The 25,689-nt window shown below is 48.0% G+C and overlaps 1 protein-coding gene across 12 annotated transcripts in view; it reads right to left on the bottom strand.

The window, feature by feature from the left end:
* ZFHX3 (zinc finger homeobox 3) overlaps window positions 1-25,689 on the bottom strand; it is a 290,141-nt gene that overhangs the window by 33,895 nt on the left and 230,557 nt on the right. For all 12 annotated transcript variants that reach the window (XR_008704554.1, XM_055554168.1, XM_055554163.1 and 9 more), the window contains one exon: window positions 15,115-15,222. Coding sequence is in view for 11 of the 12 variants with exons in the window: in XM_055554168.1 (XP_055410143.1) it covers window positions 15,115-15,222 (108 nt within the window). In the remaining variant the exon portion in view is untranslated. The remainder of the gene's footprint in view (window positions 1-15,114; window positions 15,223-25,689) is intronic.

The raw sequence follows: 25,689 nt of genomic DNA, 5'->3' as shown, positions 1-25,689 counted from the left end.
ACAACACTTGCTTTTAAAGGACCGTGATGCCACCTTGTCAGTGCCCTCCATCTATGCTACCCACCCCCCTGCCCTGCCCAGAATGACTGTCAGCCCTGCAGTTGACGAGCAGTGTGGGTGAACAAGTCGGAGGCTGAGACCACCGGACTCATCTCACTCACTGAAAAAAGCAAACCCAGTGCAGCACTAGTGTCCTCATACGACCGAAGGGCCCATCCTCTGCCTCCAGTGCCGAACGCGTGATGAAACGTGAAGAGGCTGCAGAGGTGAGAATTCTGGTTTCAGAAGCCACTCTTCTTTTCCCTTTGGATGAAGAGGGGGACTTTTATTATCTGCCCCCCCTCCCCCGGCCCTGCCACCACGGTACTCTCATATTGCTCTGGAATTCTAAAGGCTTCCTTTGTATGCTCAAGCTAAGGAGTCCTTCTAAAGCGTTTTTAAAAAATAAAATCAGCACTCATGCACTCATTCCTCTTTCTCTGGAGCAGCACAGCAGCCCTGCTCTAATACGAAACCCTGCATCCACTGGTGTAAAAACTTCAGGGCTCATCTCACTTCTCTCTGGGGCAACCTGCATTTTTATTAGATCAGATTTGTCTAGAGGTGGACGTTAGCCACCTAGGCTTCTTCTCTAAAGATAAAGCCATGCCTTTATCATATCAGAGTCTGTTAACACCCAGTTACAATTCCATTGTGCATCCCTGGGTGATGTGGGGACTGCTCCAAAGAGTTAGGTTAACGAGGCTGACAGGCCTCCTCCTAGCCTGACCCCAGACATTAAAATGTCAGTCCCTATCAAACATGGTGCCAAAGCCTTTATAAAATTTCTGTAGATGGGCAAACAGCTGTGCAAGTTCTCCATCAGCAGGTTGGAACAGGATTTACTCCTGGCCATGACAGTCTAACCTTTTCTCAAGCTGCTTCTCTCTGATCAACTTCTCAAGGGCCAGAGTCCTAAAGTCAGTTCCTACTTCAGTTCCGTCCCTAGCATACATTGTAAGCCATCAGTGAATGAGGGAGTACGGACACCAAAAGGGAAAGTAATGTGGTTTGAAGACTTTCCAAAAGTTTAACTTAAATTCTAAGAGATGTCACAAGTCTAGAAAACATTTTATTTGTTAAAAAACTAATGAGTGGTCACTTGAAGGCCACTCTGACACCACAGCAGTAAAATACAAACATGCATCCAGAGACAAGCCATAATTTTAAACAGTGCCTGGAACCACTGGTTTATACTGGTCACAGCTTGAAGGGTTACAACCTGTAGTGGCTTCTTCAACGAAGACAAACTGAACAGGAGTGAATGTTAGCCACCTGTTCAGTTAGCCAAACTGAACAATCTAGATCTTTTACCAAAAGGCATGGTTAAGTAAACCATGGGACAGCCTCTTCACTATTAGATGAGGTTACATATGATAGCTGTGCAGCAATGTGGAAAAGTCCTTGAGAATGTTAACCTGAAGGAACAAAGAAGATAAAATGTGCATTATGCCATGATACAGCTCTGTAAAAAAATAGGGATTGGGAAAAAAGACTGAATGAAAATGACTGCTGTATTTAGGTGATGGCATCATAGACCATTTCCCCATTTCCTCAGTTTGTCATGTAGTTATATTATTTTTAATATTATAATTAAAGTGTTTAGAATTTAAATTCAACTGTCCATGAAAATGTGGATATTTGGATCCATACTGTGCAAAACCTCGGGTGGTATTTTTTAACTTTGTCGGTTAAAGCAATTTTTCCTCATTTTGGCAGCTGTGTCATATGAAAATATGTGTTAAATCTCAATGAATCTTCCATAGGCAACATGCTGGGCTCCTGGCACTTCAAAGGGTTTAAAAACATGGCCAGGAATCACGCGAGCACACACGTCGTGGATGACATACTCTGTAAAGCCAGGCAAGAGGGATGCTGGGACAGCGAAATGCTGGGTCAACCCCCAACCACAGTCTGACAGTGTGAGCTGTGGATTCCTTACCATGCAGACTTTCGAAGGAGTGAACAAAATACTTGTTCAACTTGTCAGGGGTTGAGGCTGCTCCACCCAACCGACTGGTGAGGCACAAAAAGGAGCTGCACGTGGTGCTTATGGAGGACAGAAAATTCAAAATCAACCTTCTGGGCCGAAAGCCACCATTCCCCCGTAAACTGGGATGCGCTGGCCACTGTATCTAACAAAGTCAGATGCTGAGGGAGGCAGACCTGATCCATGACTCTCTGTTTTATTCTCTGAGGTTCCTCCACATTCCAGGCAGAAGAATTTCATTTCAAAGGGAAAGACAGTAGTCAGTGCATGGCTTCCTCAGGAAAAACTAAAACCATTTCTATGACATCAACAAACAGGTATCCTTTGTTTGTAACATATCTGCTTAGGGAGTGTTTAACTTCTAAAAGTAATTACTTAAAAATTTACTTCTCCTGTCATATTAATTAGAGGGGAGCAAGGAACAGAAGAGAGGTGATCTGAATTCATGCAAGTTTTATTTGCAGTTTTGAAGACATGGTCTTACTCTTGTTCTAAGCACACAGAATAATTAAAACAAGCCTAGTAAGGGGCTTCAGGCAGGAGGTGACTAACTGTGAAGAACAGGCAAGAATAATATCATCTGGGGGCTTATCAAGTGGTCAGGTATGGTAGAAATACACAGTACCTTTAACTTGACTTGATAAAACCACTCTTTATAGAGCAAATTCTCACCCAATTCCAATCCTCATTAATAAACTAAAATCCAAGTCACTGAAATTTTGGTGGCAGAAAACTTCAGAGTTGTACTCACGAGACCGTGGACAGCCTGCAGACTTTCTCACCTAGTGAGGTGGCTGTACAACTCAAGCCAAGGAGGGCAGGGATTTGCTGCCTCTTGAAAAAGAAACCTGAAGAAAAACTGGCAATGGAATAGAAATGGAACCTTACGGTATGCAGTGTTTGGTTTTCTCTAGTCATTACCCAAGACATTGACTCGCCCTCGAAGATGATTGAAAGTACCAGAAATTATAGTTTCATGAGCAAAATTCACCTGCTCGTCACTCACCACATTAGTGGTGCTGTTTGCACGGTGGACATTCTCTGTCACAGGCCTGTACTTGGCCAGAGTCCTCCCTTGAGGAGATCAGGGCCTGTGCTGAGCGTCCACACTGCTGGACATCTGCTTGCCATCTTGCCACCTGCTTGCAATTCCCTCCCCAGAGCAGAGGCTAGGGTTTTGTGTCACATCTTCCACAGAGGTACTACACTTGATAAGTGGCCAGAGATCTGGTTAAACTCTCCCTTTCCTACTGTAGAGAACGATGGTTCCTCTAAAGGGTCTGCTCTGCTGCCAACTTGGTCGTTGAACATGCATAGCTCTCCTTCTGCCTCCAGCCGACCACTCAGTCATTTCAAAGAGGAATCTGGAGTCTGTGAGGTGAAGGTGAGCACTGGCACAGCCAGCGGGGGTCTTCACGCTCATTTCCTCCCTTCTTGGCATGGTGGAAGTGGTGTTCCACCAAAGTGCCAACCCTCTTCCTTCTGGTGAAGGCCTGGGAGGCTGCCCGAAGTGTCATCCTTGTGAAAGACCAAAGGCAGCTACCACCCCCACTTCTCAACCATCAGACTCTGAGCTAAAGCACCACTGACAGCCCCTCCATCTAAACTTCCATCTCCCAAACCAGCAACATAATGGAGGAGCCAATTAAATGATTATTAATTCATGCTACTTTCCGTAAGCCAGAGGTTCTCATCGCCTTGTGTTCCGTAAACCAGCTTGCCACCTGCCCCAGAAATTTACAGCAATCTTTTCTATCTATCTCCACTGACTAAGGAGAAAAAAACATATTCGTACAACTCCAGACTTGATGCTTGAGTTTGAGATAATGACCCCAGCATGCTAGTCACAGAAGCTTCACTAGACCTGAAAATGGTCATTCAGTTCGTAACAAAAATGCAATGCAAGGGGCAGTGAGCTCTCTCCACAGCCAACCCCCCACCCCCACCCAGCTTTTCAGAGGTCCCACACTCCCCTCTAGAAAGCAGCAGTGCATGGTTTCCAGAGGACGCTCTGTGCTCTGTGGTCCTCACGGTCGTTGGCTGTGGGGCCGCTCTTGCCATCTGCTTGCAATGCCCTCCCCAGAGCAGAGGCTAGGGTTTTGTGCTGGATCTCCTGCGGAGCTACTACACTTGATAAGTGGCCAGAGATCTGGCTAAACTCTCTCGCTTCACTACTATAGCGAACGACAGTTCCTCTAAAGGGTCTGCTCTGCTGCCAACGTGGTGGTTGAACATTCATGGTTCTCCTTCTGCCTCCAGCCAAGCACTTAAAGTCATTGCAGAGGAATCAGGAGACTGTGTGAGGCGAAGGTGAGCACTGGCACAGCCAGGGGGGTCTCTGTGCCCTGGCCAGTGCCCTTCCCCAAGAACTCTGTCCTAGAGTCCAGCCCGGTGAGGTGAAAAGCCTTCCATTCAGAACAGTCCCAGTCTGCGTAACTGCAGGCTACGCTGCTTCTGCACATCTCTAGATAGAGAAGTTCAGACTCCCGCTCAAAAAGGGAGCCGAGCACCCCTAGGTAGGTGGAGTAAGACACAGGCTTCATGGACTCATCACGTACAGCTTCCCGTTTCCATGAAGCATTTCAAAGAAAACTTGAGCTCTACTACAGATGGGTGTGACTGCTGCTGGGGAATGGCTCATTAGTTTTCTCCACCAACTCGAAGGTGAACCAGATAGCTTGGCACTTTGAAAACCCAGAAACTCTTTGCTGTTGTTATCTTTATTTTTATTTGGAAATATAGATTCATAGTTAGTTTCAAGAATAGTACAGTGAGGTCTGTTTCCCCTTCACCAAGTGTTACTTTTTAACCAACCAGGGTTGAGATAAAGAGTGCTAGGTCTCTGATCACTCCTCAACATGACCACGTCTCCCCCCTCCCATTACTATGATCTAGATTCCGTTGGCCAGACCAGGACTCGTGTCTCCTCTGCACACTTCTGTCTTATAGGAAAGCTTAGTCCCTCCCTCATATGCCGGGGACTCAGAGGTCTGCCATCTAGCTAAAGGAGAAATAGGTCTCAAACTTCATACCTGTCACAGACCAGAGCCCCAACATTCTCAACTTCAAATGAGTCCCAGAAATCCCCCAGAAAACTTGCTAAAAGGCAGCCTGCACCCCCTGGAACAGGTCTGATTCAGAAAACCTGCATTTCCAGTGGGTTCCCAGGTGATGCCGATGGTCCCCCCACATTCTTGAGAACCACCATCAGAGCTGAAGCTCTCTGTAATCGGCAGGGACCATACCACTTCTCGACTGGACTAGAATGAAATACGGGGGCCTGGCAGGTGTGGGCGATCAGGGAGTCCACTTTCAAATGATTCTTGCTGCAAATGATACTCTCATCATCCACACGTGGGGATGAGAGCCAGGCCTGTCTCAAAGCTCGATGTTTTCCCCCTCAGGCCAAAGGTGAAAGATTAAATATGGCTGTCCCTCAGGGAATGTGCCTGCTCTAAGCCAACACAAATACACTTTCAAAGCCAGAAAATCAGAAGGAGTAACCTCCACGTGTTCTGACAGCTGTGTAACCCAGAAGGACGACAGGCTGCCTTGCTATCAAAGACTCGGTCTTTCCACGTGTCCTGGAGAACCTCTGTGAACAGGACAAACACCTCTAGGATCTCTCCACTCTGCAGAAGGAGGCAGCATCTTTTTGGTCTTGGCACGTGCAGGCCACACCAGCCGAGGCTCCCTTGGCTTGGATCCTGGGAAGGGTACAGAGGCCCACCCTGGCCCCTGTGTCCTCAAGTCAGCACTCTGGGAACGGGTGTCACGCCACATTTTCCCAGCAAGCAGCCAGGGTGCAATGGTGAGTCCGTGCTGAGTGCCGGCTGCTGTGGCTTGTCTCCATCTTCGGGGAAAAAACTGTGCTAAGTCCCACATCAGAGGCATCAATCTGTTGTACTAATTCCATGTTGAAATATGCTTAAGGCTGCTTAACTACACTGATTTGTGCTCCCAAAAGGCCATCCCACAATTCGGTTTCAAGATACCTTGTACCCTCTGTGTCAAGTTTCTGAATGAACCACCAGTCAAAACAGAGCCACCAGCCGCCACTTCATTTAGACCAACAGCAGCTGTCGGGGTACTTAATAATAACTTCTGAGCCTGGGGCTGCCACCTGGAGCCTGGCTTGGGCCAGCAGGCAGGGACCAAAGAGGCCAAGACCCAATTCCTCACTTAGAGGTATCAAATCCGTCTGACTGCCTCTGGGCTCTGGTCAGCTCTGCCCGTCTTCTCCCAGCAGAGCCCGTTGGGCTGTGCACAGATGCCCCCTGCAGCTGTGGTCACAGTGCCCAGTTGGGGGTACCCTGGGCTCTGCATCATCACTCTGCCCTCTGGCTTCACTGCAGATTGTGACAACCATGGACTTGGAAAAAAACTAGAACAGGAAGAACCTTAGAGACACTTGAATTGACAGCAAAAAGTCCAGAGGTGTGAGATGTAGGTCAGAACAGGAGGTGATGTGGGTCATGCTGGGACCAGACCACAGTTAATTAACAGAAGTTCATCCCACCCGTATCAGATCCAACCTTAGTGAGGTTAGTTAGGGCCTCTGAGCCCCAACGCAGCACAGGCTCCCAGAGACCAGGCTAGAAGGATACTCTTCCAGGTTCTTTCTCCATTTCAAACCTATCTTTATCTTCGTAAGATACTTCACTAAATTTTAAGAGATGGCACTCGTGCAACACACACAATCTGCGTCCAGCATAGTGACAGACACCAAGAGTCCCGCACTTCAGTTCTCTGCCACCCCCTCGACAAATCAACCTGCCTGGGACCCACCAAGGATTGCTCTTGGTTCGTCCAGGTTTGGCAGGAGTTTGACAGTCTGCACTGGAGGAGAAAGACATTGACTCAGATCCCTGGAAGGCCTGAAAAATGGGAATAGCAGTCCACTTTCCCCTGTGGGTTTCAAATACTGAGCAGACTGGAGATGTCGCCCCTCTGGAATTTGTACAGCAAGGGCGGGGGAGCCCACACCGAACACTGTTTCTCACTCTCCATGTGGCCCCCAGCTCAGTTTGCACACAGCCTCCAAGGGCCCAGAAGGGACAGGGTGTGTGAAGGGGTGGGCAGACGGCTCGAGGGCACCTCGGGGGACTCCTTGAGAACTCTTGTCTTCCCTGGGCAAGTTTTCTTTACACAAAGGCACCAGCCCCCTTGCTAAGGAACAGAGCTCACGGTCTGCAGGGCTGCTACGACCTGCCTGGAGTCCTGCTGTGTGAACTGGGGCATTTCAACTGACTACAGTGGACTTCCAGCTTCACGTCTGATGGTGGGAGGACAGTGTCCACTCACAGGGCTTCTGGGAGGCCAGGAGGAGAGAGGAGGCACATGAAGCCCACCAGAGCCAAGCACATGGTGAGAGTACAAACATTTGTTACTATGGGTTTCATCTTTAGAAGCATCTCTCGGAAATAATACAGGTGCACGTGCAGCCATGGAACCACAGGGTGAGGAGAGAGGCCTGGCTTTAAGGACAAGCACAGGCATCCTACATCCATCTTTTCTGTAAATCAACACAGGAGAATCCTACTCACTCTGTGGGCTTAATATCTAAAAGGCATAAAACCAAATAACTTGCACTTGAAAATGTTTATGGTTATGCTGTTTCACCAGCTGATTGTTAATGAAATATTCAGACAGTATTAAGCGCTTGCTAGGAGATTACAAAAATGCGTATGTGGGGTTGGGGACAAGTGAACAGGTAGAGCACAGAAGATTTTTAGGGCAATAAAAACACCCTGTATGATATTATAGTGATAGCCATATGTCCAAACCCACAGAATGTATGTCAAGAGTAAATCATAAGGTAAACTGTGAATTTTGGATTATTAGGATAGATCAGTGTAGGTTCTCCATTGGTTAAAAAAAAAGTGCCATCCTGGTGAGTGATGTTGATAATGGGGGAAGCTATGACTGGGGATGGGGCAGAGGGCATATCAGAAATCTCTGTCCCTCTCAGTTTTGCTGTAAACCTAAAGCTGCACTAAGAAATGTCTTTAAAAAACAAAACACAAAAATATGAATGAATGCCATGTGCCCCTAACCATAAAGAGCTGACAATTCTGCTTGACAACTAGAGAACCAGGACCTTCAAGTCTCCTCCAATCTTCATACAGTTAAGAGAATGTTCCTATGTCGTGTGGTTCTTCAGCTTTATACTCCAGGGAATATACCCCGACCCAGAAGGCAAATCACCGTTTGATCACAAATCTGACAGCCAGGACTTCCCCACTGACGAGTTTTGGTTCTCTAGCCTGATAGGTAAGATCCTGTTGCACCCGGGGAAGAATGTGAGGACCTAACGGAAGTGCTCTGACATCCCCTGAGAAAGGCACCACAGTGTGCTTTGTTTTCTTTTTTTTTTTAGACCTTGGTCATGATTCTAATAACTGAGGTGCTTCCCCCATCAGGACAAAACCTAACACTGAAACAACAGGAAGATTAACATGGCCAAGTTCCAGAAATAATAGGCAAACCTATAAGTTATTTTCTACAGCCATGGAAACAATCTACTCCTTCACGTCCAGGTTCACTGCCTTCTAGCTATACCTTGATAATTCTCATCACACCATTAGCATAGTTATATGCTTGCATATGATGTCCTTTCTAGAAAGTGAGTTCCAACTATTTTTTTTTTGCATATCCCACATCTGCACAGAGTACTTGCTCAATCGATGTGGTGTCTATCTCTCTTAAGACTTTATATAAGTTCTCAAAGCTGAGACCTTTGAATTACTGGAATTCAGGCAAGTCCAGATATACGCCATACCCTGTATCTATTTTTGCTTCTCAACATAAAAATAGTTCGAATGGTTTGTTTTCAACTGTGAGACAGAAATCCGCCTGCAGTGACTTAAGCCTTCAAGTTATACTGAATGTGGCCTGGGGGAAAAAAAAAAAAAAGAGGGTGGAGGAAGGGAAAAGCTGACTTAGTCACACAATTCCCATCTGCGTGTGGAAATGTAAAACCAAAAATGGATTCCATCAGCAAGGATGGGAACCACAATGGGGCCATGCAAGCCAGGCTCCCAGCATTCCCTTTCACATACCCTACTGCAAAGACAAATTTATTTTAGGGTCAGGTGGAGAGATGGAACCAGATTCCGAAAGGACACAGAATTAGACCAAAATGATTTTCATAGAGGCAGTGAAGGGCCTGGTTTCCAGCCCACAACAGGTCTGGGACACAGGATCCACTCAGAGATAACTCGAGAGTCTCCAAAGATTCCCCCAGGGATATCGTCATCACCGGCTCTGACAGTTTGTGTGATATGCCCAGTAACAGGGGCCAGGTGAGAGCGACAGTGTTCTGTTTTTGTCATTCAGTCACAGAGTCTTGTCCAACTCTTTGCGACCCCAAGAAAGACCTACCACAGAAAAAGACTAAGGGGCTGAACTCTCAATCCACTCCTGATCCATGCTTTCTCCACTAGCGGGAAACCAGGAACATCCTCGCAAGTTACGAGCATTCTGACCTTAGAAGTGAAGATTCTCCAAGATTCTACACCACTGTACAACTGTCCCTCCTCCATTCACAGTTTTAAGAAGTCCCAGAAACGCAAGAACCCACTGAGTCCAAACCGGCTGCTTTACAGACTGTGAAACGGAGGTCCAGAGACGAGAGGTCACATAGCTGAACACTGGCAGAACCAAGGCAGTGAGCCCTGGGCTTCTGCCTCCTGGTAGCACAGAGCGATTCCTCTCAGCACATACCTCCTTTTGTCTTTAAGAACTCAATTTTTTTTTTAAGTATTGTTTCAGCCTCTTTCCTTTCTCTGCCACAGATTACATTTCAAGCACTCAGTTCCCCATACAATGGCATTCCTATTTATACAAAGCTGTAAACAACAGCGAGAAGAGGGGGAGGGCTGGTAATAGATTTCCACCAGGATGTGCCTGACCTGCTTTTTTTCAACTTCAATAATTAGAAAGCCAGTGGGTCTGCAGGAATTATTCATACACAGCAAGAGCCGTACACTATACATTTATGTTAAACATGTCAAATCCGATTGAAATCATGCCTGCCAGCACCATATTCCATAAACACACTTTTCCCCAACAGTCGTCCAGACCTTGCCAGCCCATTAATACCCCCCTTTAATAGCAATCTTCCATAGATTCGAATCAGGGATGCTCCGCTGCACTAATTGCTGTGTGTTAGGTGAGCATCATGGATTGAAAAAAATTAATAAAATAAAATCCCTTCAAGCCATTCCCCTTGAAGAGCAAAGCTCTAACTACAATTCTAACTCCAAATGTTACAAAAATGCAAACATTAACTTCAGTAAGGGATTTCTGAAGTGTTACCATGTTGTCATTTTAAGTTGGATTGTGGCCCTATCTTTTGTTTGTTTGTTTGTTTAAAGCACTAATACCCCGAGTCATCCTGTCTCAAATTAGCTTAACTAGACCCAGCCTAGTGCTCTAAGCCTGGAAACCATGGCGGCTACAAGGTTTAAATAACCATCTTGCCATGATTCTTTGCCAAGAGTTCAATTTTTTCTCCTAATTATTGGTGATAAAGCATCACATTAATTGTATATCACTTAATTTATAGCAATTAATGATGGATTGGATAATCACTGCATTAATTATTGTTCAGTTGCTGACACTGGGGGCTCTTCAGTCTACAGCACGCACTTTCAAATCCACACTGCTGAAAGAGAACACGCGATCACTTTCACATTTTAAAAGAGAAAACCACAGAGTTGGATGGTGGAAATGGCTGTGCATTAGGCTCTGCTTCAAAGACCCTTCCTGCGTGCTCCAGGGGCCCAGAGGCGCTTCACACTTGCCCTGAGTAGCTGTGACTCTCGGGCACCTGCCAAGGGCTTGTCCGTGCGCCGCCATGCCCATCGTGGAACCCAGGCTGCAGCTGCTGGGTGTCACTTGTCTGTGTTTTCAAGGGGAGGCATCCAAGCCTCCCAAAGGCCAAAGTCATTCACTAACCGTTGGGCTTCCTGACTCCAAACGTATAGAGGTCTTTCCATTTCACCAGACTGCTCTCAGACTGAGCATCACGCCGTCTTACTACAAGGCACATTCATGGCTGACAGCCCCACTCAAGCTGAACGTACAGGTGGCGGTCATGTTACTATTTTCCGTTGCACCCCTTTAGAAGAGTGAGTGTTACTCTCTACACTCAGAATGGGGGTGAAAACCGGATCAAATGGTTAGACTGAAAAAGCGCTCTTGGAGAGGAGTATAGCAGACTTAGCACCCTATATTAGAATATATGGAAGAGCCCGTATGCAAACCCAAACCATCTGGCAACTTGCTAGAGCTCCCTGGGACTCCACTTACTTATCTGGAAAATGGTGGAAAGGGGCACAAGGAAGTGGGTCCTTCCAGTATCTATTGTATTTCACAGAGCAGGGGGTGAGAATCAAATGAAATAATGTCTAGAAGGCAGTGCTGCCTAACTCTTCCTCACAAGGCAGGACACACAGAAAACAATGGCAAATTAGTATCAACAGATGAAGGTGCACCTGCCTCTGGCCTGAGCACGGCCCCCTGCCTCGGGGGGCCAACCCGAGGATGGTGGAGATGGCTACCTGTGAGCCATTCACTGGCTGGGCATGACGCTGGAGACCAGTGCCTGCCTCACAGTTACAGCTTAACACAGCCTGAGGAGCAACTGGAAAGTACAGGGAGAACTGGGACACAGTCTTTCAGGGTTAGTTTTGCTCCTCCTGAGTATCTGTAGGCTGATATGCTAGCTGCTAGCCACAGGCTGTTGAAATGAAATAAAATGTAAAGCTGAGCTAGCTCCTCTGTGGTACTAGCTACGTGTCAAGTACTCAACAGCCATAGGTGGCCAGTGGCTGCTGTATTGTACAGCAGACGCAGAGCATCTTCATCCACACAGGAAGTTCCACGCGACAGCACTGATCTAGAGTGACACTGGTGACTGGGCATTCCTGTGGAGTGTTAGCTCCCTGAAGGCAAGGCTCATAATCTCAAGGAAACTGGGGTCAGTGGGACTCTGCTCAGCGCCCGGCACATGGCAGGGACCAAACCACTGACTGTGGGATTGACGCGCCCGTGATTCAAGTCACTCTCCTGCTTGTCTTGTTGCTGCTCAAGGTAAAAGACCTGATTCCTCAAGGAAAGAAGCTCAACAGACATCAAACAGGAAATCAGGAGTCCCATTCCAAAGTAAATAACAAATTTTAGTAAAGATTATCCGTTCCTGCGCAAACCCTTGAATTACATAATCAATAGCTGAGAAAATGCCAATTATCCAGGCCCATTTCAAATATGACTCATCTGCATCCTGAGCAGCCACTAATCTACAGGACAAATTGTGAAATCGCTACTTGTTTATTTGCTGGGAGGAAGCACTCCCCATCCCATTTAATCAGAGAGGAACAGCTCAATTTAGGGAGTAAATGGAACAGACAGACATTTTTTATAAAATACTAAGGATCCCAAAGAAAGCTCAGGAGAGGCTGCTGGCACCTGTATTGATTCCAAGATCAAATTGGCCCAAAGCACCTTAAAAAGCCTGTCATTACACACGCAAACAACAGAGACAGTATTATGCTTCAGGTCAAGAAAGAATCGTTTGCAGGAGTCACGGAAGAATTTTCCCTTCTTTCTTTACTTCGGTGCAACTGGCAACATGTGTCTCTGACTTATTCATTCTCTCTCTGCCTTAGAGATAAAGATTAAGTATGGCCTGTTGCTTGAATGACTGAATGAGAAAGCAGAGTCTTATTACAGACAGTGGCACTTTTCAGTGCTCATTTCAAGTCTTCATATAGTCTCGTGACCGCCCGGCACTGTCCACCAGTGCTGTGAAGACATATTCCTACTGAATTACAAACACTATGCTGTTTGTTGCTGTTCAGTTGCTAGGTCGTGTCTGATTCTTTGCGACCCCACGAACCGCAGCATGCCAGGCTTCCCCGTCCTTCACCATCTCCTGGAGTTTGTGCAAACGCAGGTCCATTGAGTTGCTGATGCCATCCAACCATCTCATCCTCTGTCTCCTCCTGCCACCAATCACTCTGAATGAGATTTAATGGAACTGCCCTCAACAAAGGTTACCCTAACCTGGTCTAAGGATCAGAGGAGCACATACCAAGTGCCTTCCTGGCACACAGTAGGAGCTTTGCAAATGGTTCTGTTGTTCTCTCAGGGTCCTTTGCTCACAGAATGCAGGAAGCACACACCGCCTGCCATAAGCACAAGCCCACTGAATCCTATGTCACTTCCCCCAGGTTCTCAAAACAACTGCCTGGCAACAGTTCTACATTCAAATGGGAGGATCCAAGAGAAAATGCCGCTAGGTTTCCTCATCTTATTTAACTAAACTACAAATGAAACCAAAAAAACCCCTCCTGATACTGAGTTACTGTATGCCAGGCACTGTTCCAAGCTTCCCAGATTCAAGTAACCCTCAGAGCAATGCTATGGAAATAGGGGGTTTTCTTAATGCCCATCTCACAGGAGAAAACTGAAGTGCAGAACGGTGCCTGGAGCAAGGTCACTGAGCCAGAATATCCCGGGGGCGGGATTAGAGACCAGGCACCCAAATCGTGAAAACAAAGGACGGACCGGCCTGGACTGCAACTCAGACTTCAGACTGTGTCGGCAAAATCCCCCTAACCCAGCTCACTTCCTCCGGGCAGATGTGTGTCGGCCAAGTCTGTGTAGACCTCATCTGAACATTACAGCAGAGTCTGCGATCCTGATCCCTGGGAGGCACACAGGACAACCCTCCCCGCATGCTCAGGGCCTCCGAGTGTGGATGCCCATGCCCTAGTCCCTGGTCCTACCTTCCAGACCATCCTAGGGGGCTCGCCCTGGCCGGCTTTAGCTCGAGCACAGGCCTCTGGACACCACAGCGCCCAGTGCAAAGGGGGATGATGTGCAGCATGGAAGGGAAAACCCGCCCAGGAAACAGGACAGTGACACATCCCTCTCGATACCTAGATGCTGTCACACTCAAATTTCTCTTTTCTAGGCTGAACAGCCCCGATTCCTTCAGCCTCTTCTCAGGCAGTATTGCTCAGCTTTCAGTCATTTTCATTGCTCTCCCCTGGCCTCCCTCCAAGATTCTGTATCTTGTTTAAATAGTAAAGGCCAACACTGAACGTGATTTAAGAACAGTCATGCCTGGAAAAGTAACAAAGGCCCAACCAATACGGACTCCAGAAGGCAAATATTTTCTCAAAAGAAAAAAAATCGAAGTATTACAATATTAATAATGGAAGGCAATAAGAACCAGGTTGACCAAATACAATGATTTCTGTGGCTTGTCACATCACATCCTCTAATTACAGTGGTGTTTCTGGGGGGAGACGTCTCTGGCCTGATAAGTCTTCTCAGAAGCCATCTGCTCCCCCTCAAAAAAGAACCAAGATTTTCCTCTAAGTCTCATCAAGTCTCTCCCTCGATACAGAAACCCTATCATCCTGAGAAGGCCACTCCCCACTTCTCTCAACACCACCTTTTCCAAAAACAGCACTTCCTTTCCTAACTTCTTCCATTTCCTCCGCTTTTGCTTAGACGTCCCCCTGCCTCACCGCTTCATCTGCCTCCCCTTTGGGCCAAGGCAGGATACCAGGGATACAAAGAGGCTGCCTGGGACCCCAAATGCAGGATGAAGCCCACCCTCCACACTGCTGACTTCTTAGAGACTTGGGGGTGACCCTGATCAAGTTCCACGTGGCAAGTCCCTCCACTGGGTTCATGAGCAGTGGGGCAGGGCCCCGGACCTTCCATGGAGGAAGAATCACACCAAGGGCAAAAACGACAGGGAGGAGGCGCGAAGGAAACGTGACCCCAAAACACAGCAGCCCCCAGGACAGCGCCAGCCACCTGGATGCCTGCTCGATCAATAAGCTGGCTCTGGCCATTTCAAGCAACTTCTAAAATTCTTAATATAAAGTAATAGGAGAAGGAAGGTGACCACTGCAACAGAGCAAAAATACAATCCTTCTGCCACCCGCAGAGAACCAGCCGAGCTGTTCCGAGCGGACCAAGGCTGCGCCTGCCCCCTGGCCTGTTTGCCGCCCTCCTCCAGGAGAGGAACATGGGGGCTGGAGGGCAGCCACACACGCTACCTGTCCACTTGCTCTGGTCCTTCTCGCCTCCACTCTCCTGGTCTTTAGCAAGCTCCTCGGGATCAGCAGCCGCTTCACTGGGCCCTTCAACATCTTCAATGGCTTCTTCTGCAAGAGAAGAAAATGAAAACGTCAAGGACTAAAAGTAGACAGAAGATGGAGGACTCTTGGCTGCTACTCCAAAGAAGTACCCGCCACGAAACGCAGGCAGCCAACGACTGTCCCCCAGCCACACGGTGAGCCCCGAGAGGCCGGCCACACTAGGGATGCACGGGCTGGGGCGGTGGTGGGAACTTTCCTTCCTGCCCACTGGCAGGAGACTGCAGCTTGGTCTAGACGTGTAGACACTCGGTATTCTGAGATGGATTCCAAATACCTCGTTTGAGCTTTTCTTATTGAAAAGCCAATCCTGTTGAGGAAATAACTCCAACTGAGTTCTGAAATCACATGCAAGTCTTTAACACTTGCAGATGCAAGAAGTGCCACAGGCTTGCTTCTTGCCTAGCTCTGACCACACTGAGAACTGGCATTGAACTAGACCTCGCATAAGGCTTCACGGTGCCTGAGCACCTGCCAGATTGTGGTGGGTGTTTTTTTTTTTTTTTACAGTCATTCATATTCTGAAGAGTCACAGAATATCAGTGATATGATTTCATCAGTGTGAAGAGGTCCAGGAAACAAACATCTATGGGTTTGCCAGGCATCAGTGGTGAGAAGCTAGATCTGTAGAGAAAGGGAAACAATTCCTTATCCAAATCATACACTCCCCGTTTGAAGTCATTCCATTCTCTACCCGCCACTGGCTTAAAACAAACCAAGGAAAGTCTCTCCAGCTCAACACACACTACTTTAGTGAAGGAAAAAGAATGGTCGTTTCCAACATGAGGTTAATCACAAAGTAAAATGCCACTCGCTTGCCGCAGTGGGACGAAGAGGGTAAAACAGTCTGGATGTTGAGGGAAAGGAAGTGGGGCATCGCTCACTTGTTCTCCTGGACCTATGGACCATTATTTAAAACATTCAATAAGAACAGGCTAAACGAATGAATAAGGCGAGCAAACCAAAGCAGGTTGATGATGAAATCGTTAGACTTTGAAGAGCACAGCTTCCTGGGTGTGGAGACACTGAAGCCCACGTCTGTCACCCAAAGCCATTGCCAGACGAGATCCATGGGACTAAGGCTGTTGGCCCACGGACCTGGGGTTATTCTGACACCACGCTGGGTCTCTCTAGCCCCAACTCCACTTTTCAACATTTCAAGGAGTGACACTAACGACCCTCCAGAAAATAGTGTCTGAATTTCATCTCATAAAAGGGAGTAAAAAGAGTTCAAAGTAAACCGACCTCAGAGGATTTATGAAACACTTGAGGAAGAAAGTATCTGTTTAGAGCCAGATTTTCCCAACTCTTCCCAACAAGACAATGAAAGACCAAGAGCTGGAAGATGGAACTAGAGGTCGGGGAACATTTCTTCATTACCGCCGAGAGGGCATGTAAGAGTCAGTCACGGGGAACACGCATGAGAGGAGATACTGCTTGTTTTCCTCTTCTACTAAGAGGCTTCCGCAAATAATTTCTATGTCGCCTTTCTGTCTCACTGCACAGTCAAGTTAACATCAAGTCTTCCCACGCCCACCCCTAGTTCAAACAAAGAAAAAGCATGCAACCATGGTTTGAAGTCAGTCAGACATACAGCACCATATTAACACGCTACAGCCTTTAGTGGAGGAAAAAAATACAAAGTGTTAGCTGAGCAATAATAAACAAGTTACACAGCATGCTATAGGTTATGCCATCTTAATTCAGGCCAAATAGTCAATGCATACTTTTGGCTTTTGATTAAATTGTTTAGCACTATAATTATAAAATCCATCTCTGAAAGGTGATACCAGCATTCAATGGATCAGAATTAAGTTGGGTCTACCCAAAGTAGCTAGGTCTCTTAAAATATACTCATTTGCCCAAATACATCCTGTGATACAAAATCCCTACAAGTGCCCATACGTTCATCAAATGCGATTATGCAGAGATGGCCCCTCCTCTCTGGGGCACACACACCACCCCAGGTGGAGCGAGTCTGACACCTACACACAGGGGACACCCTGATGTGATGAGCAGTGTCGGGAGGTGCTGCTCTGCAGAGGTGGGAAGGAATTTAGCCACTGAGAGGCCGGCTCCAAGGCCAGCACCTCTCTCGGTGTACTATGTGGGCTGAGCCATCCAAGCAGAGAGTTAAGAACTCACGGTCACTCTGGCACTGACCCCAGCTCTTTGAACCTTTTCAGACAAATCCATCCAGAGACAGACTGAAGAATGAGCACGTCATTCACTCAACAAGCAAGGAACCCACATGGTGCTTTGTGGCTGTCCCAGACCCTGGGTCTATGAGCCCGCCTGGTCCTCTGCTTTCTTCCCTCCCTGCCCTGCCAAGGGTGGGAAAGTGACGGTGACCAAGCTCCAGTGAGAGGGTGAATGACCAAGGTTGGCTCAGGAATTTCTTTTGCATCTCTTTTTCTTCTTAAAGATTTAAAAATCAAGTCCTCTTCTCTTGAAAGGGATTCCCTAGTGGCTCAGATGGTAAAGAACCTGCCTGCAATGCAGGAGACTTGGGTTCAATCCCTGGGTCAGGAAGATCCCCTGGAGAAGGAAATGGCAACCCACTCCAGTATTCGTGCCTGGAAAATCCCACAGACAGAGGAGCCTGGCAGTCCATGGGGTCGCAAAGAGTCAGACACGACTGAGTGACTTCACTTTCACTTTCCTCTTCTGAGTTTTTAGATTTAATATTATAATTTCTGATATATTAAACACCCCAAATCTGTTGCATACTTTGTGGAAGAAGAAATGATTAAGAAACTCTGGGACAAGCCAGCTTACTTTATGGGCACATCAGTGTCCTCACCCCCAGCTAGAAAACCAGGTCCCATTCAGCCCGGTAGGCGCTTCCCTGTAGTTCCGCATGTGACCTACAGGTGTCGCCCTCTGCAAGGCGAGCCCTGGAAGGGCAGCTAGCTGCAGGAGGCAGACACTGTCTGGGCCGCCTAACCTGAGCATGTGGAAATAATATATGTCTTCAAGTGAACTGTCTGGTCCTGGGGAAATAAAATAGGACATTCATAAGCAGTTACACCATCTGTCTTTATACCATCATCATCAACAGCAAGAGGAAAAATAGCTCTTTAAAATGGATGAAAGCCCAGGCTGACAGTAACCAGAAAACTGTGAGCTCTGAATACCAATAAAGGTAGAGATATGATTAAAAAACAGAGATGTAAACTATGAATTCATCTGGATAGCTCGGCCCCACAGTGCTGTGCAGACAGGGTCTGTTTTGTTGGTCCCAAAAGTCCCCAACATTGTCACTAAGACCGGGCCTTGAGCACCCACGGGCAGGGCCTGGGGCTCTGTGCACTGGGAGCGCGTGGGGCCAGGGGCAGGATGGCGTCCAGCTCTGAGTCCCTGGGGCTGGCCGGGTAGCCCACGCTCCCTTTAGGAATGTGTATTTGATACCCACATGCTCACAGAGCACAGAGCAGAGGGGACGTGTTCACGGAACGCATTTCTCCCCCACAGTTAAGTCAGTGGCAACTGGCCGGGGTCATTACAGAAGTTGTTTCCCCCCCCCCCCCATAATGTCAGCTACTGACAGATGGTGGGAAGTGAAGACCTGATGGACGACGATCCGGTTTTATCTGGGAAATTCTGTCTTTCCCTCAGAAGACAAAGTTACTTTTCTTCCCCAAGAAACACAACAGCCACTGTGCCATTTTTAAGGCTCAAAAAAAAAAAAGACAAATCAAAACCATCTTCTCCCCAAAGAGTTGAACGCTATTTCAGAACCTAACCGGAACACACCAGGAATGCTTTCTCAGGGGCACAGCCAGCGCCTGGGTGAGGAGGTCATCTCTGCACCCCATGCCTGGCCTGTTCCAGCCAGAGCAGCAGGCCCCACGCGTTTCAGACAGATGAGATGGTCTACTGCTCACAAGACTCCAGAGGTCGTGCCTCCAAACCCCTTGCAGACGCCCACCCTCATGGATACAGTCCACAGCAGCCCTAAGACCAGAGCACCCCTCCTGTTTGGGTGTATTTTCATGTTGAAGGGTTCAGGGAAACAGAAGCAAATCTCCAATAATGGTGAGGTCCTCTGGTGTCCCTTCCGTCTTCAGTTTCCACGTAGAACACTGGCTGAAGGCCTTTCAAAAACCTATTTCCATCACTACCTCTTTGTACAACTGCTTCTCCCAGACAGCACTCACTCATGTCTGCTGGTTAAGGTCTGAGCCCTCAGGTATGAGGGTTTCAGCAAATGTGGTTGTTTGCTCGCTCAGTCGTGTCCGACTCTTTGCGACCCCATGGACTGCAGCCTGCCAGGCTCCTCTGTCCATGGGATTTTTCAGGCAAGAACACTGAAGTGAGTTGCCATTTCCTTCTCCAAGAGATCTTTCCAACACAGGGATTGAACCCTGGTCGCCTGCCTTACAGGCAGATTCTTTACCACTGAGCCATCAGGGAAGCCCCATTTCAGCAGATGATACATTCTAAAAGGGAAGGGTTCCCAGGGCAGCATAGATTTGGGAGGTGGGGGGAGGTGATGATACCACAGCTCCAGAAAATGTCCCTTCAATTAAGGTGGCTTTCTTGCCACAAATGCACACTGTTCTCTCAACACACCTTACACTCATCATGTTGGTAAACATGACTGTACGATTTCCCGATTTGTGGTAACATCTGCTTCTGAAGGAGGTGCGTGTGCCGACTAGCAACCCCATGTGAATTCGCAACGATTTTATGAACCACTTGGAAACTGGTTTGTGGAAGGAGCATGAGGCTGAAGCAAAAACAGAGGCGGCATCAGCACGAAGTCAGCACCTGCCACCATGCGCTGGGTGTGTCACCAAGATACACCCTTTGCTGAAAAAGGACACCGTTCACCAAATAACTAGGGCCAAGGGGAGTACTTTACAAATCACAGGCTTGAAGGAAGGGGAGTCCATCAACACCTGAGACTAGTCCTAACTGTTCCTGATTCTTTAACAGGATAATGTGGGCTCAGTCAAAGTGAAAGTCACTCAGTCGTGTCTGACTCTTTGCAACCCTATGGACAATACAGTCCATGGCATTCTCCAGGCCAGAATACTCGAGTGGATAGTCTTTCCCTTCTCCAGGGGATCTTCCCAACCCAGGGATCTAACCCAGGCAGGTGGATTCTTTACCAGCTGAGCCACAAGGGAAGTCCAAGAATACTGGAGTGGGTAGCCTATCCCTTCTCCAGTGGATCTTCCCAACCCAGGAATCAAACCGGGGTCTCCTGCATTGCAAATGGATTCTTTACCAACTGAGCTATCAGGGAAGACTAAGTCAAACCTTCCTCCAAACCTGACAAAGCCCTGCCATGGGGCCTTGATGATAGGAATTTGGAAATTCTCCTAAGAACCAGGGTGCTGTTCCCAGAACTCAGGCGATCACATTACTTAAAGAATACAGATACACTGAAGAATGAAATCATTCTTCCCTTTTTCTTTGGGGGGAGCTACGTTTGAGGGTGGGGGTGAACTAAAGTGCGTTTGCCTGTCGGCAGGCTCAAGAGCTGAGAAACATTAGCTGTCATGAACCACAATCAAATCAGGTTTGAAATATTTAGCAGTGGCTTGGAAAACGCGGCAGTGCAGCTCTGACAGGCGAGATGCGCAGACACCCACTTTCCATTATAATGGAAATATCAGGCCTGTTCTGAATATGTATAACCCAGAAAAATGTATTGATTTTTCATTCGGCATTAAAAAAAATGAAATAGCCTGCAGCTGTCAAAAGCCTTTTGTTAAAAGCTCGTCTTTCCTGGAATGAGGGTTACCAGAAACAAGTTTTAATTGTATATTGGACCTCTTCTTTGAAAAACAAAATAACCAATCTGCTTACTTTGAAGATAGGGTTCAAGCTTTTCCTTTCCCCATTTTCAACCTAATTAACCAAGGACAAGCGCTGAAGCGGACGGGAAAGGCCCGGCACGCTCTGACCAGCAGGATGGACACGGAGGGTGGCGGCCACTTGTGCTGGAGCCTCCATGGTGGGTGGCTAGGGGATCCCATCACCGTGTCTTGTCCCCTTGTACCTGTAACTACAGACTCACCCCACAGGACACCTTGGCCGACCCCTGTCCTCTTGTAGGACCAAATGGAACAACTGGAGAATGAGGGCCAAACAGTCCAGCTTGCCCAACCCTCTCGGCCCCTTGTGCTTCCACAGGAAACCTCTGACAGCTGGACATATTCTACAAAAGTATGCACGCTTTATTTTGCAGACAAGAGGTCAAATCAAATCCTACAATATGAAAGATGATGGCTAAGGTCTAGACCACTTATTTTGAATAATATCCAGTGCATTATAATTCTGCTGCAAGAATAACCTGTAACAGGATGTGACCTGCAATGCTGATGGATGGATGCTTCTGCTGCCCCCAGCTCGTCACCCTCTCTAGGCCGCGGAGGGAGAGGTGGCCGCACTCACTGGGGCAGGTGGCTAACTGAGCCAGTCTCCCTCTTGACACTTTGGCAAGTGTGATCCCATTGAACAGTAACCTCAGGTCCTACAGTAGGTGACACTCCATGTGCCCTGGGCTACACCTCAAATGCACAGTGACTCCCAGACTCAGGATGCAATATTCTACTCCACGACATCCCCAAACACACTTTTTCAAATGTTGATGCTGTGGTTTTACTCCATGGGGTCTTTCTAGCCCTGATGACATGGTTGGAAACTGCCTGAGAGGTAGTTCAAACAATTAGGTCTTCTGAGTGACAATACCACACCCCAGGAAATTTCCCTTAAATCAGGTTGTTTTCTGCCTACCACAATGCAAACTGTTCTTCTAACACCCCAGTCCTTAGACCTAGCATTGTGGTGGAGGTGACCGCACGTTCTCACTCTGCCCACTAAAGACGGAACTTCCACACCTCCCTGGAGGTCCTCTGTGGGTAATCCATCTGAATATTATTTTTAATTGTTGGCAAACTTTGGCCATTCTGTTTCCTACATCTTAACAGGGTAGAGATTACTTGAGGAAGAAGTCAAATTGCAAGATGAAGGGTCCACGGTCTAAATCAAAGCTGGTGAATGAAACACTCTGAGCAACTGTGACAGTCCAGGTGGGAATCCTTACAGGGGTGAAGGATGAGAGTAGGAAGAGCAGGCGGGGGCCCCAAGGCTGGCGTGCTGCTTTATGCATCCGGGACCTGGAATGTTTTCCCACCTTCTCAGGGTATGTTGCCATTTCTTTTCCAGAGACAGGAGAATCCAGGGCGCTAACAGAGACGAAGGTGTTTGGTGAAAAGTACGTTCTCAGAGCAGATGCCAAGCACTCAGACTTCCTGCACCCCAGCCTGCCCAAGTCTGGAGCACACAGCACGGGACAGGTGTGGGGGGGTGTTGTCTTCCCCTCGAGGTCACCCTTGTCCTTAGCATTTCCCATTCTCCCCCGCCATCTAAGCTCTCTGCCGGCCAGGCCATCTTGCTGAAGACCCTTCTCCACCCGCTGGAGTGAAGGGTCGCCAGTCAGCCACAGGTATCTTCCCACCCCAAGGAGCTTTTAAAAAAAAAAAAAAAAAAGTGACCAAAGTGCTAACTAGCTGTTTTAAATGCAACTGCCCTCTGGAAGATGATGTTTATAAAAACAAGTTCCGGTCCTCTGAGAGATAAGAGGATGTGAGGAGGAGAGGAACAGAGGACATGGAGAAGATCAGACCCACTCCAGCCCTCCACTGACATATTCTTTTCCTTTCAGTGATCATTTTTCCACAAGAATTTTTTTTCATTGCTGGGTTCATTCACCAAGTATACTGGGGGCCGCTGGGCCCAGAGTCTCTGGACCGAGCCTGCGAGGCGGTGGAGGCCCAGCAACCTCAACACGGGCCCGGGAGAGGCTCTGCAGGAAAATCCACTAAACTCAGGCACACTAGTGGCGAGGAAGCAAGCGGCCCCCTCAGCCAGGCCCCTCTCTCCCGCCCCTGCCCCACCACCCCTGGCTTTGGCACCAGGCTGCAAGAGTCAACACTGAAGGCAATGCCGGGTATTATTAAAATGACTAATTGGAGAATAGAGACCATTTATGCTTTTGTATATTTGAAGATCTTGCCACTGTTTATAGAAACAAGAAAAATGGGGCTTGGGCAGCCTGAGGGAGCCTGGGAAGCTGCAGCCTGCGTGCACAGCCCCTGCCGGAGAAGGTGAGGCCCCAAAGACTCGCCTGGGGGAGCCCTGCGCCCACGTGCTTCACCTCCAATGTGAGTGTGGACAAGAAGGGGCCATAGCCCCTGCTGGAGAGGGTGAGGCCCCGAAGGCTCGCCTGGGGGAGCCCCGCGCTAGCGTACTTCATGTCCATCGTAAGCATGTATACGAGGCGGCATCTCCTGGGCCATCTGGAGCACACCGCTCGCCCTGGGCTGCGCACACAGCACCGTCACCCGCCAGGGTCCTACCAGCTTCCCACTTCCGGGCCAGGCCATTCGGTCATTTGAACGGTTTGTCAAAACCTCGCTGGAATTAAGGGGGTGGGTGGGGGTCACGAGAGGAGAAAAAGGGAGGAAACGCCTAGAGCCGGGATTGCAACCGGCTCCATTTATCTGTGTTCTCAGCCAAAGCACCTGGGCTGCCCCCTGCGGAAACGCAGAAAGGATGAAAGCCGCGTGCGGTGACAAAGCACGCCGGAACGAACGTGTCACTGACTCGCCTGGTGGCTGTTCCCAGGAAGGTTTTTTTTTTTTTTTTTCTTTTTAAATACTGAAAGATGTGCATTCCGGGTTTTAAAATACCAAACCCGGCCCTGACTTGGTTGGGGAACCCGCGCTAAACCAGAAACCCAGCTCCATGCCGGAAGTCTGAGGAACACCGGGTTCAGGGGGATTAATCCCCTTGGGTTTCTACGGAGCCCTGGCTGCTGCTGCGACTTCCACACATGAAATGTAAAAAAGGCAAACTCCCCGAGCATGTTTGTAGCGGAGCGTGATGTGATTGTGTTGTCATTTATGGGAAATAATCGCAAGCCCATCTCTCCCCTTCCCTCCCCCCCACCATTTTCCAGTCCAAATAACCATGAAAAATTACACTTCAATGTCAGGGCGACGACAAAGGAGGCGCGCTCTCTGGGAGCTCAGCGCATTTGCAGGGGTTTTTCCTTTCGATGGACAAAAACTACCTTCAATTGTACTTCGTTTAAAACGTGATCTAACAAATGCATTTTGACAAGGCTTTTTCTCTTTCTCTCCCTTCTTTCAAACAGTATTTTGCACAGTTTAACCTCGCACCAAACTGGAATGTTCTGGAAAGAAGGGGGCAAGGAAAATAGAAAGGTCCTTGAAACCAAGAAGGGTGGTTTTCCCCTCCTTCCATTAAAAACAAAGTCATGGAGAAGAATAATGATTCTAACTCAGTGGACTACTACTGAGAAAGAGGGTGGAGAGTAAACGGCCCCTTCTTATGGGCAGAATCTTTGATAGGCAAAGGTGAGAAAAGCCAGGGTGAGCAGAAGGGGAGGAGGGTCTTGATGGAGGAAAAAAGCACCCCCTCCCCAAGCTCATTCTTCGGAATAAACCATTTTGTGGATTTGAAAGCATCCTCTGAGGGTGTGGATGTAAGTCAGAAGTGGGGGTGGGGCGGGGGGGTCATGACCACGAGGCTGAGGAAGGGAAGCTCTCAGGTGGAGTACTGCTTCCCCCTCCCCCGTGGAAAGGGACGTTTTTCAACCCAACTGATCTGCCTGAAAGCTTTTTAGCATTCCAGGTGTGAGGCCTGAGCAGTCCCTTCAAGCATCTGTCTTTCAATAACACCCTGTTTGAAATAAACACTGCCAGGCTCCCATGGTTGGAGGGTGAAGACAAGATAGATAAACACACATGAGTGATAGAAAGCATGTAAATAAAAAAAAAATTAACAGTTTCCATTAAAGAAGGCTGGTATCACCTGAGTCAAAACTGACTAGGCTTGTCAGAGAGAGATCTTATGTTTAATGTAAAAAAAAATATGTATATACATATATATGATGTGCTTCCTAATTTATTTTTACATGAAAAGAATGTTGGAATTACATAGATTAAAAAAAAAATCAAGGCAGGCCTATAAATGTACTTAAGTATCCATATACAAATGAAGGTGTATGGGAAATGAACAGGATGTACCAGAGTGATATTAGATGATGCTGATTAGAACCTAATGGGTGTAAGTGAACCTTGTGGGAGGGCTCTCGTGACGGGAATGCCGTTGCTGATGGACGCAATCTATACGGGAATGAAGGAAGCGGGTGGGGGGTGACCATGCAGACCTGAGGCGTTACAGCGCGGGGAAGACAGAATTGGACAACGCTGAAGGCAAAGAGGGAATACCGGGGGCCTGGACATGTGAAAAAGCAAACCAAAAGCAACACAGGTGAACATTTTGTTTCTGGCCACCAAAACAAATAGCAGTCGACTGCAAAAGATGAAACCATGACGCCAGGGGCTGGAGTCACATGACACACAAATGAAGGACTTGAGCTTCCAGCCCCTTTGTGGCTTTACTCTGATGTCCATGCCGTCCAAAGGGGCT

This window comes from Bubalus kerabau, chromosome 17, assembly GCF_029407905.1.
Source record: "Bubalus kerabau isolate K-KA32 ecotype Philippines breed swamp buffalo chromosome 17, PCC_UOA_SB_1v2, whole genome shotgun sequence".
NCBI classification, from domain to species: domain Eukaryota; kingdom Metazoa; phylum Chordata; class Mammalia; order Artiodactyla; family Bovidae; genus Bubalus; species Bubalus kerabau.
Note: the sequence above shows the minus strand (reverse complement) of the source record. Positions and strands in the feature narration are given on the sequence as shown.